The 20,160-nt window shown below is 43.1% G+C and overlaps 1 protein-coding gene across 1 annotated transcript; it reads left to right on the top strand.

The window, feature by feature from the left end:
- The first annotated feature begins 1,926 nt into the window (after window positions 1-1,926).
- Window positions 1,927-15,193, top strand: ZNF622 (zinc finger protein 622). The gene is made up of 6 exons (XM_033111171.1): window positions 1,927-2,699; window positions 3,448-3,705; window positions 3,934-4,096; window positions 6,990-7,102; window positions 13,547-13,690; window positions 14,919-15,193. The coding sequence occupies exons 1-6, from the start codon at window positions 2,081-2,083 to the stop codon at window positions 15,044-15,046; spliced, it is 1,425 nt and encodes a 474-aa protein (XP_032967062.1). The 5' UTR covers window positions 1,927-2,080; the 3' UTR covers window positions 15,047-15,193.
- Window positions 15,194-20,160: the final 4,967 nt, after the last annotated feature.

Raw genomic sequence — 20,160 nt, 5'->3', positions numbered from 1 at the left:
TTCAGCCACAGTCAAATCTTCACGGGACTTTAGTCCCGGCCCGTATGTTTCCTGCAATTTCATGACCATCCCAGCCACCCAAATTTCTGATTTACAGAAATTCGGATAATCCAAGTTTGTTGTTTAAAGCTGCTAAGTTTTGGGATAATTTTGTATAGAGTAATAGGTAACTACCACAGTGCTATAGAGAAAAGTTATGTTTAGCAAAGACTTATTAAGAGTTGGGGGTGGGCACTATATTTGACAAGAGGGGACGGATGGGCCTCTCTTATAAAGGCATTTGGGCAGAAACCTAAAAAGGAAGCAAGCTAGCAAAAGAACATTCCAAGCAGAAGATGAAAGGATTTCTTCTAAGACTTAGTATCAACAAAAGATGCTTGCTTAGCCTTGTTAGAGGAATGGCAACAATTTCAATGGGGCTGAAGTGGGGTGAGCAGAATGGGGAAGGGAGCGTGGCAGGAGGTCGGAGGTAGTGGTAGGAGTGCTGGCAGAGCAGAGAGCCTCCGAGCATAAAAAGTGTTTTAGTCCACTTGAGCTGCTGTAACAAAATACCACAGACCGGGTGGCTCATAAACAACACATTTACTTCTCATAGTTCTGGAGGCTGTAAATCCAAGATCAGTGTGCCAGCGTGGGCTGGTGAGGATCCTCGGCTGGCTCAGACTTCTCATTGTGTGGGGTCCTGGGTCTCTGAAAACAGCACTAATCCCATTATGAGGGTTCTGCCCTCATGACCTAATCACCTCCCAAAACCCCCACCTCCTAACACTACCACCTTGGGTATTAGGTTTTCAACATACGAATTGACGAGAGAGGGATTGGGGGGGAGGAGCAAACCTTCAGATACAGTATTAAGGTATTTGAATATCATTCTGAGTCAGGGGAAGCCAGTGGATGGCTTTGAGCAAGAACAATATTGGCTTGAGCTAGATTTTTTAAAATGTCTCTATCTTCTGTGGTGTCAAGTGACCCTTGGATTCTGAACAGGCAGTGTTCATTTCTGTGACAGCGCTGACCGGTTAAACGAGGCTGTGCAGAAGAGTCTGAGAACGCCTAAGTTTTTAACATTTCATGATTCCTATAGAACTGTGCTGTTACATATGAGGCCACAGAGTTAACTGAGTCCGAATTGACATGTGCTGTTAATTGTAAAATACACGCTGGAGTTCCAAGATTTAGTACCAACAAATGAACGGAAAATTTATCATTACATCTTTTGGATTGATTACATATTGAAACGATAGTATTTTGGATATACCGGGTGAAAGAAAACATATCAATCTTATCTCTTTTTGCTTTTGAAAATCGTGGCTACTGTTCCACTTACGATGGCATATCATATTTGAATTATATTTCTATTGGGCAGCGACACGGCTGGCTCTTAACTCCCGGCGGCCAGTATTTCACGTAAGAGTATCGCCTGCGCCCTCCGCTGGAAGGGCCGTCCCAGAAAGTCCGGGCTCAGGACTGACTCTCCGGTGTCCCTGGACTCCAGCCGGCCGCCGGGCACACCCGCGGGTCAACAACAACCCTCGCTTTCGTGACACCTATTCACCGGGCGGCAGGGGCGCAGCGCGCGGTCCTCCGAAAAGCCCGCACAGTCGCATGGCCGCCACGCCACTCTCAGGGCCCTCCCAGGCCCGGGAGCCGCCCTGGGCGCCCCACTCCGCCTTCTCTCGCAGCTGTCGCCTTTACCACGTCTCATTGCCCCCGCATAACGGAAAGTAACCGGGAAACCGCAGATGCCGTCGGTCATCACCCACCTTAGCGGACTCAATCAAACCTCAACTCAGGCTGATCCAATCAACACCCACCTCAGGTGGACAAGGCGGGGCCTGATTAGCCAATAGCAGCTCTCGCCTTCCCTGGCCGCTCATTGGAAAGGACGCGGGTGGAGAGGCGGGACTTCCTGTCCGGCGGGGAATAACCCTCCTCCTCTTCCGGCAGAGCCATTGGGGAAGTCAGCAGCTGCCGTGGTTCTTCGTGGGCCCTGAGGTAAGTTAAGGTTTGAGCGCCTCGTAGGGTCAGGACGCTGTTCGCTAGATTTCTACTTTTGTCTCCTCTTATTTCCCGTCTGGCGATGGCGACGGCGACGTACACCTGCATCACCTGCCGGGTGGCGTTCGACGACGCGGAGATGCAGCGGGCCCACTACAAGACGGATTGGCACCGCTACAACCTGAAGCGAAAGGTGGCGGACATGGCCCCGGTCACCGCCGAGGGCTTCCAGGAGCGCGTGCGGGCGCAGCGGGCCGTGGCGGAGCAGGAGAGCAAGGGCACGGCCACCTACTGCACTGTGTGCAGTAAGAAGTTTGCGTGTTTCAATGCCTACGAGAACCACCTCAAGTCCCGGCGGCATGTGGAGCTGGAGAAGAAGGCGGTGAATCGGGAGGTGGAGATGATGAATGAAAAGAACTTGGAGAAGGGGCTGGGCGTGGACAGCGTGGACAAGGATGCCGTGAACGCGGCCATCCAGCAGGCCATCAAGGCCCAGCCGTCTCCCAAGAAGGCCCCCCCAGCGCCTCAGAACGAGGCCGGGAGTCCCGCGGCGGCGGCGGCGGAGGGAGGACGTGTGACCGACGACCGAGACGCGGCCGAGAAACCTCCCCGGCTGCAGTGGTTTGAACAGCAGGCGAGGAAGCTGGCGAAGCAGCAGGGCGAGGAGGACGGGGGCGAGGCGGAGGGCCTGGACGGAGACGGTGAGGGCGCTGCGTGGGAGGTGGGCGGGGGGCGAGGCGTTGGCCCCCTGCGCGGTTCCACACTGATGCTCGAGGTTGCGCGTGGGCTGTGTACTCCGTGTTCAGTGAGGGCGCTGTAGATGCTTTCCGAAGTGACCTGCGTGGCTAAACCCCCGCAGGGAGTTCTGTCTGTTTAGGTCACTATTGTAGATTCAGGGCCTGAAACCTCTGGGGGCGGGGCGTGGTGGTGAATTGATTGCTCTTTTTTGAATAAGGAGGCTTTTGAACGCATGCATAGGAGGACCTGTTATCTGCTGTGGAATTTGCAGTTCTGTTGAGATTCTAGTTTGATTTTGCACTTGTTGGATTGAAACGATGAAATGGGGTTCAAAATCCGCTAACTAACCCGAAATGTGGACCTGGAGCCAGCAACCTAGTCTCCTTGACTTTATAAGTTATTCCTTGTTTCTCTCGTCACACATCCTGTTAACGCTGGTCATATGAGTTCATACAGACCTAGGAAAAAGCAAAGACTCCTTCAAGGAGCTTCCTGGGGGCTGGAAAAGAAAGATTAAGACATTTCTTAGCCATACAGATGGGTCTGTGGTAAAGGAATAGTTAACGTTGAGATCTTAAAAGAGGGTTTGTCCTCGGAGGTCAGCACCCTGTCTTCCCAAACATAGGACTGTACCACCTCGTGTTTGTGTTTCTGTGATTTCTTTGATTGCGGTCACCGCTTTTTTTAAACTAACCGTGTTTTGGCTTGAAGATTGGGAAGATATTGATTCTGATGAAGAATTGGACTGTGAGGATGCTGAATCGCTGGACGAGTTGGAGCAGGAAGCAGAGGAGGAAGACGCTGGGGGACGCGCCCCCCTTGGTGCCATCCCTATCACGGACTGCTTATTTTGTCCCCATCATTCAAGCTGTCTTATGAAGAATGTGGCTCATATGACTAAAATCCACAGCTTCTTTATTCCTGATATAGAATATCTTTCGGACCTTAAAGGACTGATTCGGTATTTGGGTAAGTATAATAGCTTTCCTTTGAAGGAGGAAATAGCACATTATTTGGGGGGCAGGTCTTAAAGGGAACATTAGTTTTGTGTTTCTCATCAATCTTTGATTTCATTACCTGTTTATTTCATGAAGATCAGAAACTTGATGCATGTTTTATGAATTGTGAAGATAAATGGTGAGACTTAATCTGGTCGCAGAAGCTTTTTTTGTTTTTTCCCTCAAATTATTTTTCCAGGAGAGAAAGTTGGTGTTGGGAAGATTTGCTTGTGGTGCAACGAGAAGGGAAAATCGTTCTACTCCACAGAAGCTGTACAGGCGCACATGAATGACAAAAGCCACTGTAAGCTCCTCACAGAGGGTGATGCTGCTTTGGAATTCGCAGACTTCTATGATTTTAGGTAAGTCTGGATTGTAATGTGAAGCGAAGCCAGTGCCTGATATGTGTCTAGCACTGTACAATATACATTTTATAACTCTTAGAACACTTCTCCATGGGTGGTTATTCCTTCTCATTTTATAAATAAGAAACTGAGTGTAATTGGGTTAAACACATCTGATAAAGAAATCTGATAAGAAGAAATCGCAGACCCAAACTGAAGTTTGTGTGATTGAAAACTTGGGTTTTTTTTTATTTTGTTTTGTTTTGTTTTAATGGTTTAATGCTCAAGAGTTCAGTTTTGCCAGTCACCTTGTGAACAGAGGCAGAGAAATTTGGTGTCATGTTTTGGTTTCCCTGAGAGTCTTTGAATCACAAGCTGTCTCCTACGGGAGTTGAGATGCTTGCTGAACTGGGCCAGTCCCAGTCATTTGGGATTGTCCCATGGGTGAGATTATCCCATAGGTGGTTCATTCACCCTTTACTAGAAACTTGTATAATTTATAGTATGTCATGCACCGAATCTATGCTAGGCAATCTTGAACAGTTAATCCTAGTGTGCTACACAGGTGTGCTACACAAGCAGGTGTATAATTAACCATGCCAGGCGTGCAATCCCTGTGACACAGTCAAGTGTTCAGAAAAGTCCTGGTCTTTTCTGTTGTCCTTTTGCATTTTCCTGCTGATTTCTCATTTCTCTTTCATAGTGAGGGAGAGCTTTTCATTTTTGCCACTTTGGAGATTACTACTGTTGTTGAGAACCTTTTATGTGTTAATTGGCTATTTAGATGTCTCGTGAAGTGTTTGATCAAGTCTTGTCTGTTTTTCTTTTGGGTTATCATCTACTGCTAACAGTTTAGTGTGCATTTCTCCAATTATTTTCTATGTATTTGTGAACATTTCTAGGAACATAAAGATTGTTCTAGAACTGCACTGTCTAATATAATTACTGGATGTACTCATGTGGCTATTTAAGTTAATTAGAAATTAAAATTTTAAAACTTTAGTTCTTCAGTTGTACAACTGCATGTCAAAGCTCAGTGGTTAAAAGCACAATGATTAGTAGCTACCATATTGGACACAGAAAATTTCTGTATCACAGAGTTCTATTGGACAGCACCATTCCAGAAATTATTTAACTTTTTAAAAAATTTTCGATTACAGTTGGCATACACTATTTAGTTTCAGGTGTACAGCATAGTGATTAGGCATTTATATAATTTATAAAGTGATCACCCCAATAAATCTAGTACCCACCTGGCACTATACATAGTTATTGCAATACTATTGACTATATTCCCTGTGCTGTACTTTACATTCCTGTGACTGTTTTTATAACTGGCAATTTGTATTTCTTAATCCCGCCGTCCCCCACCCATCAGGCAACCATCCATTTATAGAACTTATTATAATGGTTTAGTTGACCAGAGCAGCATCTCTAGCTCTACTTTCTCCTCTTCCTCTCTGGCTACCTACCTAGGGAGAAATAAATAGGTAAAAGAATTCAGTTTTAGGTCATTTGATTACTCTTTTTTTTTTTAGTGCAATTTTAGGTTCATGGCAAAATTGAGCAGCAGGTACCGAGATTTCCCGTATGCCCCCTGCCCCCACTCGTGATAACCTTCCTCCTCCTCCTCATCCCGCTAGTTGTACATTTGTTACAGCTGAGGAACCTGTACTGACCCATCAACGTCAAAATCCATAGTTTACATTAGAGTTGGCTCTTGGTGTTATACATGGGGCAAATGTATGACATGTATCCACTGTTACAGCGTCATGCAGAGTAGTTTCACTGCCCTGAGAATCCTGTATGTTCCCTTCCTCCACCCCAAACCCTGGAAACCGCTGATCTTTACTTTCTCCATAGATCTGATTTTTCCATAACTTCATGTGGTTTGAATATATAGCCTTTTCAGATTGGCTTCTTTCACTTAGTTCTTCCATGTCTTTTCATGGGTTGACAGCTCTCTTCTTTTTGGTCTGAATAGTATTCCATTGCCTGGATGGACCACAGTTTATTTATCCATCACCTACTGAAAGATATTTTGGCTATTTCCAAGTTTAAGCAATTGTGAATAAAGCTGCTGTAAACATCTATGTGCAGGTTTTTGTGTTGACATAACCTTTCAGCTCCTTTGGGGTTACAGCAGGCAGCAAGATTGCCGGACCATATGGTAAGAGAATGACTGTGGCATTAGTTTCATAAGAAACTGCCACACGGGGTTTCAGAGTGGCCGTACCACTTTTCATTCCCACCCGCAGTGAATGAGAGTTCCTGGTGCTCCATGTTCTCGCAGCACTGGCGTTGTCAGTGTTCTGGGCTTCGGCCAGATTTAAACATCTCTTTGTTTTCATTTGCATTTCCCTGTTGATACGATGTGGAGCATTTCCATGCTTGTTTTTACCAGCTGCCTATCTTCCTACTGAGGTTTCTGTAAGGTCTTTGGCACATTTCTTAGTTGGTTGTTTTCTTGTTGAGTTTTATATTTTGGAGAACAGTCTTTTATGAGATTTGCCTTCTGCAAATATTTTCTTTTATCTGTGGCTTGCATTTTAATCCTCTGACATTGTTTTTCACAGAGTAGATTTTAATTTTAACGTGTCCAGTTTATTAATTTTTTTCATGGATCGTGCCTTTGGTGTCATACCTAAGTCATCACCAAGCCCCAGAAATCGAGATTTTTCCTGTGTTGTCTTTTGAGAGTTTTATAGTTTTGCGTTTTTCATTTAGTTCTGTGATCCGTTTTGAGTTCTTAGGTTGTTTGCAACGTTTACTACAGAGAAAAGGCTAACAAGTTTTCTCTCAAACCTTTTAGGTAGCTGGTGGGTTTGCCACATTTGCAAATACAATGCATGTCTTTTAGTTAAATTTGAGGTATCAGTCTATTTATTAATGCCCTTTCACTGTTTTCCAGGAGTAGCTACCCAGATCACAAAGATGGGGAGGAGCCCCCTGAGACTGACGAGTTGTCCTCTGACAAGACCTTGGAATATGATGACGAAACCATGGAGCTGATTCTGCCTTCTGGTAAGTGCATTTGTCAGAAATAAATAGCTTGATGCCAGGGAGACTATTGGAGAGGCATGTTCTTATCCATTCTTTTCCATACTGAGGGAAGTAGAACATAAAACTCGAAGTGTGTGTGTGTGTCCTCAGGGACGTGGTACACTGAAGGCTGCCACTTAGTTCTGTGTTGGCTGTTTGTTTAAATTGGGTTGGTGTTTTTGCTCACTTCTGTTCTGACTCAGAATGCTTGGATCCATCATTTCTTTCCTTTTCAAATATGCAGACCTATTCTATTCTGTTCGTATATTAATATTTGGGGAGAGGGCCTCATCTAGGTTTTTCTTGTTAATCTTGACCTTGCTCTTGTTTGAATTGATTCCTGTTTCCTTGTGTTGCTCAGACTTCCAAGTGGTAGGCTGGCATGGGTGTGTCTGATTGACACTGCCCAGGGTGTCTGTTTCTGGTTGTAGGGGGGAGGCTTAGAGTTTGAATTCTGTCTTCTACTTTGGGGAACGGTATTCATAATGGTGGGAATTTAACACAGCTATAAAGAGATGAAGAAACCAAGAATACGAGAAGCATCCACTATTGTTTACAATGTTATGATTAGCTAATAAGAATGGGAGACGCTATAGAAGACACATGAGAGAAGGAAAAGGAATGGAATGGTAGAGATGATGAGATCCGAATAATACCTGTATTTCCTGGGTGGTTAGCATGTTCAGGCAGATGTTTTATTTTTACAACACGCCTCAGGGCCTTGGAATCATATTTCTCTGCAGTACTGGGAGCAGACTATATCATCAGATAGTCAAAGGAAGCGGCGTGAGATGAGCTTGAAAGTTGAATGTCCCTGGTTTTAAAGCCTAGGTTTCCTGGTTCACAGCTGCAGGTCACTTACTGAGTCATGTTATTTTAAACTTGGATAATAAGCCTCAGGACAGTGCTTTGACGTAGCCTTGGATGTAGTGAGGTAACTGGTTTGGTGATAGAGTATGAGAAATACTGTGCTTTTACACACACAGACTCTGGAAAGACCTAACCAACAGCCAAGAGGTTCTTTTTTTATTATTAAATTTATTGGGGTAACATTGATTAGTAAAATTATATAGGTTTCAATTATACAATTCTGTAATACATCATCTGTATCTCACATTGTGTGCCAACCACACAGTCAGGTCTCCTTCCATCACCACATGTTTGACCCCCTTTTCCTTCTTCTACCACTCCTCCCCCCTTACCCTCTGGTAACCACTAAACTGTTGTCTAGGTCTGAGTTTTTGTTTCTTTGTTTGTTTGTCTTGTTCCTTTGTTGTTTTCAGTTTTATATCCTACATATGAGTGAAGTCGCATGGTTCTTTTTCTGTCTGATTTATTTCGCTTAGCATGATAATCTCAAGATCCATCCATGTTGTCACCAATGGCAGTATTTCATCTTTTCTTATGGCCAAGTAGTAGTATTCTATCGTGTATATATATATATATATACCACTTCTTCTTTATCCAATCATCTATCAAAGGACACTTTGGTTGTTTCCGTGGTGCTGCAGTGAACATCAGGGTACATGTATCTTTACAGATAAATGTGTTCAGGTTTTTTTGGGTAGATACCTAGGAGAGGGTTGATTCTATTCTTAATTTTTTGAGGAACCTCCATACTGTTTTCCATAGCGGCTGCACCAATTTAGATTCCCACCAACAGTATATGAGGGTTCTTTTTTTCTCCACAGCCTCTCCAACACTTGTTATTATTTGTCTTGTTAATGACACCCATTCTAACAGATGTGAGGTGATACCTCATTGTGCTTTTGATTTGCATTTCCCTAATAGCTAGTGAAGTTGAGCATTTTTTCATATCTGCTGGCCATTTACGTCTTCTTGGGAGATGTGTCTGCTCAGTCCTTTGCCCATTTTATAATTGGATTGTTGTTGTTTTTTGTTGTTGAGGTGTATGAGTTCTTTATATATTTTGGATATCAGCCCCTTATCTGAGGTGTTTGCAATATCTTCTCCCATTCAGTTGGTTGCCTCTTTGTTTTGTTGACGGTTTCTTTTTGCTGTACAGAAGCTTTTTAGTTTGATATAGTCCCATTTATTTATTTTTGCTTTTACTTCCCTTGCCTTTGAGGTCAGATTCATAAAATCCTCTTTGTTTTTTTTTTTTTGTTTGTTTTTTTAAAATTTATTGGGGTGATAATTGTTAGTAAAATTACATAGATTTCAGGTGTACAGTTCTGTATCACATCATCTATAAATCCCATTGTGTGTTCACCACCCAGAGTCAGTTCTTCTTCCATCACCATATTTGATCCCCCTTACCCTCATCTCCCACACCCACTCCCCTTACCCTCTGGTAACCACTAAACTATTGTCTGTGTCTATGAGTTTTTGTTTCTCATTTGTTTGTCTTGTTCTTTTGTTGTTTTTGGTTTATATACCACATATCAGTGAAATCATATGGTTCTGTGCTTTTTCTGTCTGACTTATTTCGCTTAGCATTATACTCTCAAGATCCATCCATGTTGTCACTAATGTTCCTGTATCATCTTTTCTTACCGCCGAATAGTATTCCATTGTGTATATATGCCACAACTTCTTTATCCATTCATCTATCGAAGGACATTTTAGTTGTTTCCATGTCTTGGCCACCGTAAACAAAGCTGCAATGAACATTGGAGCACACTTGTCTTTATGTATAAATGTTTTCAGATTTTTTGGGTAGATACCCAGGAGAGGGATTGCTGGGTCATATGGTAATTCTATTCGTAATTTTTTGAGAATTACGAATTGCCTTCCATAATGGCTGCACCAGTCTGCATTCCCACCAACAGTGTATGAGAGTTCCTTTTTCTCCACAACCTCTCCAACACTTGTTACTATTTGAATGAAATCCTCTTTGAATCCAAGGTCCATAAGTTTAGTACCTATGTTTTCTTCTATGCAGTTTAATGTTTCAGGTCTTATGTTTAGGTCTTTGATCCATTTGAAGTGAATTTTGGTACATGGTGACAGATAACAGTCTAGTTTCATTCTTTTGCACATGGCTTTCCAATTTTCTCAGCACCATTTATTGAAGAGGCTTTCTTTTTTCCATTGTATGTTTTTGGCTCCTTTATCAAAAATTGTCTGCTCATATATATGTGGGTTTATTTCTGGGTTTTCAATTCTATTCCATTGGTCTGTATGTCTGTTTTTCTGCCAGTACCATGCTGTTTTGATTATTGTCGTTTTGTAGTACAATTTGAAGTCAGGGAGTGTGATACCTCCAGCATTGTTCTTTTTTCTTAGGATTGCTTTGGCTGTTTGGGGTCTTTTATGGTTGCATACAAAATTGATGATTTTTCTATTTCTTTAAAAAATGCCATTGGGATTTTTATGTGGATTGCTAAATCCGTGTATTCCTTTGGGTAATATGGCCATTTTAACTATGTTGATTCTTCCAATCCATGAACATGGAATATTTTTCCATTTCTTTGTATGTTCTTTAATTTCTTTTAGAACTGACTTACAGTTTTCAGTGTATGGGTCTTTCACATCTTTTGTTAAGTTTATTCCTAGGTATTTTATTTTTGTTGCAATTGCAAAAAAAGTTGCTTTTTTCATTTCTTTTTCTGAAATTTTATTGTTAGTATATAGGAATGCAGTGGATTTTTGTATATTGATTTTGTAGCCAGCAAATTTACTGTATTCATTTATTGTTTCTAATAGTTTTTTGGTGGAGTGTTTAGGGTTTTCTATATAAAGAATCATGTCATCTGCAAAATGTGACAGTTTAACTTTTTCATTCCCAATTTCGATGCATTTTTTTTTTTAATTTTATTTTTTAAATTTATTGGGGTGACAATTGTTAGTAAAATTACATAGATTTCAGGTGTGCAATTCTGTATCACATCATCCATAAATTACACTGTGTGTTCACCACCCAGAGTCGATGCATTTTGTTTCTTTCTCTTGCCTGATTGCTTAACTAGGCCATGCAAGTGTTTTTTTCTACGGAAAGGTTTGACATGGATGTTAGCAAGAAGCTAATTTGAGACGGACTCTAGTGTGAAGAGCTTAATCATATTTTATCCACCACACTTAGTAGATTTAGTTTCAAACTAGTTTTAAAAGCAGTAGTTGTGATTCCTTAAATCTCGTTAATTCAGATCAAGTAGCTGATCCCAGAGCCAGTGACAAAGAGCATCCGGTAGAGGGCACTGTGGGCATTATTTTGAAACGTGGTCTGGCTCAGTCGCTGGAGTTCTTTGCTCTTCAGTTGCTGTGGAGTAAGTTGGTGTGAAAGACACATCCCGTTAGCTGCTCACTGACCAGATGGAGCTGTTGGTGGACCCACAAGAGGTACAGAGGCGATCATAGGAAAATGACAGTTGGAGGTATTTTCCTTTCCAGTATCTTATGTCATCGGTTCTTAGGCTGTTTGTTAAAGTAGGAGTGGACAGTTCTGTAAGTGGTTATTGCTGTGGTGAAAGGTAGATGGACAGGTTGTGACTTCACTAACTCAGACATAACCATCTGTTACCTATTGGGCAGTCAACAGTGTGTTCTAAAATTAATTTTCCTTGGTGAGGGCCTTCAAGTTGAGCTGTTCTCAGCACATTGCGTTGAATGTCAGGTGCTCACTGTCATTGACACAGGGCAGGGGTAGCTCGAAACACTGCATGTTTCCATTTCTCCTGCTAGCTGTCGGAAACCTTGGCATTGAGTAATGGAACCTTTTCAAGGATGTTTTAAAAAGCCAAACTTCAATAATACACATTTCCAAATGCTGCTTAAGAATATAAAAGTATTGATTTATTATGTACTAATGACCAGCATTATCATTTAATGATTTGAAGTAGTGATCGTTACAAACTTGGAGCATCCTGACCAAACATATAAGTAGAAAATCCCAATGAATGATGCTGGGGCTTCCTGCTAGAGTCTCCATTTAAGTTGAGTGTTTACCCAGCGCTGTGTCTTCTTTATTTCTTGTGATCTAGGAGCTTTGTTAACTCTTAAGGTGCCAGAATAGTCAGCTTCAGCAGAATGTGTTTTCATGCATATTGGTATCCAAAGGCCATATCATCTTTGATTTGGATGTTTCTTTTTGTCATCCCTTGAGTCTGATCACAAAACAGTCAACTGGAGGTAGCTACTTTTCCATATCTGTGTAGCAAGTAAACTTTTCAGGTAGCCTGCCAGGTAGAGAGACTTAAAATAAACTGACAGAATTTTTTCATGTAAATTAAACGTCTAGATCCTAAAAGCAAATGCAGCCATGTTCTATATTCATAGTATCCTGTTTATGGTCTTTCTACACAAGATTCTGAAAGAAATGATTTTATATGTATAAATGTCAAATTTCCTAGAAGTTGTACACATGGTTCTACCTAGCCATATTTCCTTTATTCATTTTCAGTGGAAATAGCTGGTTCTTGCCCTGTGTATGCTGTTATTAAATCTCTTCATGGTTAAATCTATCTTGGGAGGTGTTTGATTAATATTAATTCATATTCTTGTGAAGACACAAGCTTTCAGGTGGTGCTGATACCACTGGCCCAGGATCACGTTTTGAGAGCCGCTGCTCTGATGGAGCCTGGACTTCACTGTCCCGGAGGCCCGCCCCCTCCCATTCACCTGCTGTGGAGCTGAGATGTAGGGGTCAACAATTTCCTGTAAAGAACCAAATAGTCATTTCTGAAAACATGATTGACTTGCATAGTTTTACTAGATCCTTTTAAATAAGCAAAAGCTATAGAGAGAATTCAGTTTAAGCATCTTTTAAAATTGTAGTTCACCCGATAATTTCCATCATTTACAAAGCATTAGGGCAGTGTTTGTCAACCTGGCACTATTGACATTTTGGCCCAGATAATTCTTCAATGTGGAGGGTTGTTCTGTGCATTGTGGGATGTTTAGCTATAACCATGACTTCTACCCACCAGATGCCCTAGCTGCCCTCTATCTGTAACAACCAGAAATGTCTCCATTCATTGCCAACTGTCCTTGGGGTAAAATCACCCGTTTGAGAACCACTGCCATAGAAAATTTAAGCAAAGGAAAGGTCTAGATCGAGACTGTGGCTTGTAGTCCTAAACATCAAGACCATTCTCTGCTTAACCTTTTTTATTAAAAAAAGTTAAAATCCCTTACCTCCTAGGGTCCTATTAGCTGTAGTAGTAGGTGTTGCTATGTGAATTTCCAGGGAGGCGTATTGTATATAAGTAAGTACAAGATGCTGAGTTTTTCACTTACCAGTGACTTGCCATTCTTTTAAAACAATCTTCCTACTCTTTGGTTTTATTTTTTTCATTTTTAAATATGCTGCTTCATCTTTCTTAGCAGATAGAGCACCGTTACCTCTGGCGTATCCATTTTCCAGCTCAATACCCTTAAAAGTCTGATTTGGAAAGCCTTTGCTTTATAGCTCTGCCTTGAAAAACTATTCAACTTAGTGTTTAAATATTGCTCTTTGAAAAATAGGTGCCAGAGTGGGTCATCGCTCCTTGATGAGATACTATAAACAGCGATTTGGCTTGTCAAGAGCTGTGGCAGTTGCCAAGAATCAGAAGGCCGTGGGCCGCGTACTCCAGCAGTACAGAGCCCTGGGATGGACTGGCAGCACAGGTATGTCAGGTGGACAGCCGTGGACCCGCCCAGGAACTCGTTTTCAGGAAGGGGCTTGGCTGAAGCCACTTCCTTTTATGTTGTCTTTGTGGGGCCTCTCTAGGGAAATCTTAGCCTCTTGGCTCTTTGGCTTCCATTACCACTTAATATGTTCACGGCAAAAGCCCAAAGCTATGTGACTTAAAAACTTCGTATTCTGCATATACACTTAAAAACTTTCTAAAAACTGCATATACACCACTAACTTTTTCAGAAGGTAATAGTTACCAAAATAATTATTTAGTAATCATCAAACGTTGAAATAGTCCAGGAGGTTACACAGGGAAACTAGATAGTATCCTTGTGGCAAATGGCTTGAGCCATGGTAAATAACATGAGCCGTCTGATACACTGGTAGGTTCTTGTATGATGAGCACAAGTGATGTAATTCACCTGGGCCTCTTTTTCCTCACTTACAAAATGAAAATGGTAATAATAGGACCTACCTCGTAGACTCATGCGTGTTGAATATCATAACGCACTTGTCATATAGCACCTGCACATAATCAAGGATGGCTATCACTCCTTTTTGTAACGTTCCCAAAGAAAACTTAGTAAGAGTCAGAGGAATAAAGCAGGCCACTGACTTGTTAATTTTGGATACCTCATCGCTGTGAAATATTTAAATCTATTCTGATGTGTCTGCTGTATGAAGGTCTATCCTTAGCTCTTCAGGAAAACATCAGTCCACTGGAAGACTGGAACTGGTAAGAGGAGAGCTTTTCTGATGGCCTGGAAAGCTGTGCACAACTGAAACCCATTTTCAGTGCCACTGTGTGTATCCACGTGGGTGTCTTTACCGTGGCTGCCTGGGAGCTGTGAGGCCACTTAAAGATAGCAGACGCGGACTTCATGTTACTGTTGTCAGGAATTCTCTGACTTGATTATAGTCTCTGCCTGTCTCTGTCCCTTCAGATCAGTGGGCCTTCACCTTTTGGGCTTATAGACCCTTTCCAGATGGTGAAAACAAAAGAGGTTTATCTCAGAGAAAAGTATATAGAGAGAAGTTCTGGTATGCAATTCCAGGGTGCACATAACCCCTAGCCCATTGTGTAGAGACCCCAAACTAGCAACTTTTCTGTAAATATAGAGCCCCAAGCTAAGTTTGAGATTCTTCGAAAAGATTGGATTTTCTTTGATGACAAGTAACAGCCCTTTGCCTCATTTCTTACTTCCTTCCTAACCAAAGGGGCAGCTCTCAGGAGCCAGCGGGACATGCAGTATGTCCAGAGGATGAAGTCCAAGTGGATGCTGAAGACAGGCATGAAGAACAACGCCACCAAGCAGATGCACTTCAGGGCCCAGGTGATGTTCTGAGTGTCTGCTGCTCACGAGTCGTCATCTCCTTCACGTGTGTCCTTACTGGAGCACTAGCGGAAGCCAAATTCTACGACCAAGCCTTATTGCTGCTATGTCTCCCTATACTTCATCTGTTCTGACCTGATAATAAAAGGCAGAGTCATACTGGCTTTCAAATATCATTTCTGGATGGGGTTTAAAGATTCTGTTTTCACAGAGTGAGTGGTGTGTCCACTGGACTCAGGACCTGTCAACTGGACAGTGTCTTTATTGCCTCAGCTCTTACCTGATTTATGGCTGTCAGAATAACAGCCATAAATAACATGGGAAACTCAAGAGTGATTTGTTTGCTCCAAACTTAGTTTGACTTAAAGAAGAGTGACTTACCAGGTGCTCCATGAGTGTTCCCTGTGTGGGTTGTATGTGCCCTCTTGTTATAGTTGGGCCTCTGTTGCTATTGGCATGTCAGTAAGTGGGATTCACCCTCAGGCTGACTGGCTGTGGGGTTTGGCCCCATCCACAGCTTACAGGCCATTGTGTGGGGGAGGGAGGGGCTTACCCCACAGAGCAGGATAGGCCCCAGCAGGCTCTGTTGCCTGTGGAGACCACCCTTTGCGTGTGCCGCTTGTGAGGCGAATTGGGCAGTGCTCTGCTGTGATCTGAAGCCAACCTCCAAGTATGTTGGTTCTGGGACCTCTTGAGAGGCGTTCTGGTTAGGCCCAGGTCAGCCACTGCCTATGACTGGCAGGGGACTACCTGGTAGGAGCTATAAAGTGATCTGAGGTTGTTTGCTGCCTATGCTAACCTTGGAGGTACGTGGGAGAGGATGGCTGCCACCAGAACCAGGCCTGGGGTGGTTCTGCAAAAAGGACACCCTGAGGCCTGCTGCTGCCTGCTGGTTCCCAATAAGGCTCAGCTGCTGATAAAGCAGTAGGCGTGTTGGATGAGGCGTGGTGTCTGATCACCAGGGTGGAGCCAGTGCAGCTCACCAGACCAATTCAGATGCAGATTTGGCCATGGGCGTGGGGGACAGCTCAACACAGAAAGATGGCACCCGCTTGCTAGCTGCACGGGAGCAGGGTGCCACATGGGAAATGGAGGCTGTCCCACCAGTTCTTGCCTGTCCCAAGCCACATGGCTCAATCTCATCGTTTTTCTCCAACCGCCCTGGAGTCATTGACCCACCGCTGGAACCCGAGGTGAGTGAGCCAGTCTGCGCGCAGGTGCTGTAAGAGGACGTGTGGGTTTCCCCGCAGCCTTCCAGGCTCACCCGGCGGTTAGAATCCCACATTTTTCACAGCTGGATAATGGGGGCTCTTCCTCCTTGCACTGGTACTCTGGGCTGGGGAGCCGGGTGGGGGACTGGGGTCCTTTGCTCCACACGGAGATGATCCCTCCTGATTCTCAGCTGCCACAGGCAAGGGTGGCGCTGGCCTGTGCACGTCTCTGTCCGTCCTACCAGTCTCACGGAGTGTGGGGACAGAGCCCAGAGAGCAGTTTCCGAGCTCTCGCCTTCTGTGGAAAGGTGCTGGCTCTGGTAGTAGATGGCCGTCAGCTGGGACTAGTTGGCCATCAGCTGTTACCGATTAGCCATTGGCCACTGATGTAACTCCCGTGGCTGAGCTAGCAAGTGCGGATTGCGGCTAGCAAGTGGGGTTGGTGGGTGGGTTGGTTGGCAGAGAAGCGGACAGCAGGTTGCAGATTGTGTGGCTCCTGCTTCCTGTGTCGCTAACCCAGCTGCCATCGAGAATATAGTGGTGTGACTCCCCCATCCATGGCTCCATGGGTGTTCCTTTTTGGCCTCACCATGTCCTGTGTTCCGTGCAGGGAGAGGGATCAGAGACCCCGTATGACATGGTGGCTTCTTATATTCCTAATATAGGACTTCTGTTCGGGTAGACTTCAGGTGGATCTCCAGGTTGATAATTTAGTTGTGATTTTACTGTGTTCATGGGAGGAAACGGACACAGCGTTTACATACTCTGCCAGCTTGGGGCCTTGGTGGTTTGACACATTTTTAAATCTGTATCTTGGGAAAATGAGGTGGAGCTTCCCATGAGGTATATTTTTAATTTACACTTAACTGCAAGCGCGTGTACTGTGCTGTAGCTCTTATCAGTGTCGTGTTTTCATTCCCTCAATGTGATAAACCTGGTTGGTTGCGCCTGACGGCTGCGAGGCAGCCAGCGAGCCCCCCGTGGTGCTCACCTCTCCCTGGCGCTGGCACCTGCTGGTCTCCAGCGCCGTTTCCACACCAGCCCGGCACTACAGTGTACCTCGCTCCTCTCCATACCCTTTTACTTTTGAGCATTTTCACCTGTGGGGGGCAGCGAGAACATTGTGCTTGCTGATCTATAAAATACTCCCTCCGTTTATCTACTTCCAGCCTTCAGTAAGATACCTTCTTAGTTCAGATTCTGGCTTTGTAAAACAATCCACTATCTCATCAGAATTCTATAAAATTCTGTGGGTTTTTTGTTTGATTTTGTTTTTGCCTTTCTGGAGTAAAATGCTATTTGGGTGCAGGACAAAGCAAAGAGAGATTTAAACATCATTTCCTTACCTTTGCATGAACAAGATAAGAAACAAGACAAAGTGCTTATTTTGAGGGGACTTGTTTGTGGTGTAGGAAAGTATGGAACTGTCTGGTAGTTTGTTTCCTGGTTATCCTCTCCTTGGAACTGTGTCTATTTTTCTTTCTCGTGGCACACAGTTCCCCACTCTGTCTTCCGTAGTTAGGATCCCTGGGGCTTCCTGTCCGTTCCCAGTTCTACAGCTACCAATTCTCCCCCATGTTGGTCCTTTCATAGCCACACGTTCTTTCTTGCTTTCTTATTCCTGTCACATTGGAGAAGTAGGCAGAACTTGCCAAACAAGGGTAGAAGCTTAAAACCTAGGGAATGCTGGTATTCCTTCGTATTAACTTCATATTTGATCATTTAAAATTTTCCCACTTAAACAATGTTGTTGCAATAGTGCTTTTGTTTCTCCAGCTTTTTATTCTCCACATTTCTTTCTGATTAAATCTAAAACTAATCCAAAGTAATCCAAAATTAACTTTTTGCTAAATCCATATTTGTAATCCAATCCCTATGGGTATTTCCCCTTGTTGCTTGTTGCCTTGATCACAGCTAGTTGTCTGCATTTATGGTGGATGCCAGAGTAAAGCTATTACAGTTTCTTCATCCACACTGAGCTGGCAGTCGCCGCGGCAGCCGGCTCGCCATGGCTGGTGGAATCTTTCCTCCTGGGAGTGACCTCAGGGCCACATGGCCCTGGCGAGTTGACTTGTCTGTCTTGAGCGTAAGACATCAGGAGCCTGGGATCCAAGCCGATTGTGGTGATGGCTGCACAGCTCAAGATGTACTAAAGGCCAATCAACAGTGCACTTTAAGTGGGTGGATTATATGAGATGTGAATTATATCTCAACAAAGCTGTTTTGAAAAAAAGTGGGCTAAAAAGTGAGCAAACGTAATGTATTCCCTCCCTTGCATGTTATGGAAGCCCCCGGCGGCTGTGCTGGTTGTTTGCACTTTGTATCTGCAGACTAGACACAGGCTTATCTAGTCTTCCTGCTCTGTGGGGTGTGAATTCATGTTTTAGTGTGCATAAAGTGCTTTTCATGCACCATTTCTTTTCCTCCACCATGAGGTGTAGGCAGCATTCCTATTTTTACAGATGAGGAAATAGACTCAAGACAGGTCAGTAACTTTTTTTTTTATTAAAGTTTATTGGGGTGACAATTGCTAGTAAAGTTACATAGATTTCAGGTGTACAATTCTGTAATACATCATTTATAAATACCATTGTGTGTTCACCACCCAGAGTCAGTTCTCCTTCCGTCACCGGTCAGTAACTTTTTTAAGGATACACACAAGAAAGCCAGAAATGGTTATTCTTAATATTGCAATACCCTGGACAGAAGCCTGAGCAGTATCCTGTCCTAAGGAGCACACTGACTGAGCTGTAAACATTTCCTCGAGTCCATGAAATTATCAGCAGCTCTGAAAGAATCCTGTAAATCTAGAAATACATGGAATCGAATGTTTACATTAATGTTACATACATGATGCACACATGAGTAACACATGTGACACACATGAAATAAAATACATTTTCTTGCCTGGAACGTGAACAAATTTTGCTCTCTGCCAATTTTGGTTATGTGTGGGTTCATAATTGTTAAGCTGCTTTCTAATAAACTCTTTTTAAGTTATTTCTAAACTCTTTTCTGAACCCATTTGACATTATTAATTTGGAATTCACAATAATTCATATGCAGAAGACCAGCAGTGTTGCCGGCTCAATGTGCAGACTTTTTTGTAAGATCATTTTTGGCAATCTAGAGAATAAATGCTTTGAAGAATACATGTCATTTCATTTTAGACTCATTTGTAATCAGCCCATTTTGACACCAAAATTGATGGACATTAGGAAGATTTGGTTAGCTTACTACTGCTGCAAAGATTTTAATGTTAGAATAATAATTTATTGATCACTTGTGGGCTGAACCTGGGTGCTCAGGACAGTCTGATGGGACTCTGACACGTCAGTCACTGACAGCAGGCCAGGGAAAAGCTGTTTCTCCTCTTTGTACGTACTAGTCACAGTAGTACTTTTTCAACTTCAAAAAGCCTTTTAGTATAAACTATTTGCTGAGTAAACATGATGCATTTCTTTAGAGGAAAGAATGCATCTATATTTAGCATAAACCTAAAACTATGCAAAACATTAAAACTATGTTAAAGACATCAAATCTGTTTCCGAAATCTACAATGTCGATTTCATTGTAGATGACCTTTAAATCCTGAATTCAAGGCGTTCGCTATCTTATCCCTTATCTTTTACTATTAATCACTATATTTGGTATTCCATCCTCAAGTACCTTCGTGACCTGCGGTAATGTGTCTCAAACACGTTGCCCTGCCCAGGATTACCCTTTCTAACACAGCATCTGCAAGTGTGGAGCATAAGACTCTACTTATAAAGGTGAGGGGTTTTCGTTTTTTCTGAGGAGATTTTTGTAATGCTTAGTGCCAGAGGATGAGAATATTAAATTGGCAGTAAATGGAAACTATTGTCACCTTTATGCCTGAAACATGACTCTCCTTCCACGAGTCTTTGCTATTTC

The sequence above is a fragment of the Rhinolophus ferrumequinum genome, chromosome 7 (genome assembly GCF_004115265.2).
Source record: "Rhinolophus ferrumequinum isolate MPI-CBG mRhiFer1 chromosome 7, mRhiFer1_v1.p, whole genome shotgun sequence".
Lineage (NCBI taxonomy): Eukaryota > Metazoa > Chordata > Mammalia > Chiroptera > Rhinolophidae > Rhinolophus > Rhinolophus ferrumequinum.
The sequence above is the reverse complement of the archived record's forward strand: the minus strand, read 5'-3'. Positions and strand labels throughout refer to the sequence as shown.

Coding starts and splice junctions, on each gene's coding strand:
- ZNF622 (XM_033111171.1), top strand. CDS start 2,081: ATGGCGACGGCGACGTACACCTGCATCACCTGCCGGGTGGCGTTCGAC. Junction 2,700..3,447: donor GGAGGGCCTGGACGGAGACG/GTGAGGGCGCTG, acceptor TTTGGCTTGAAG/ATTGGGAAGATATTGATTCT. Junction 4,097..6,989: donor GCAGACTTCTATGATTTTAG/GTAAGTCTGGAT, acceptor ACTGTTTTCCAG/GAGTAGCTACCCAGATCACA.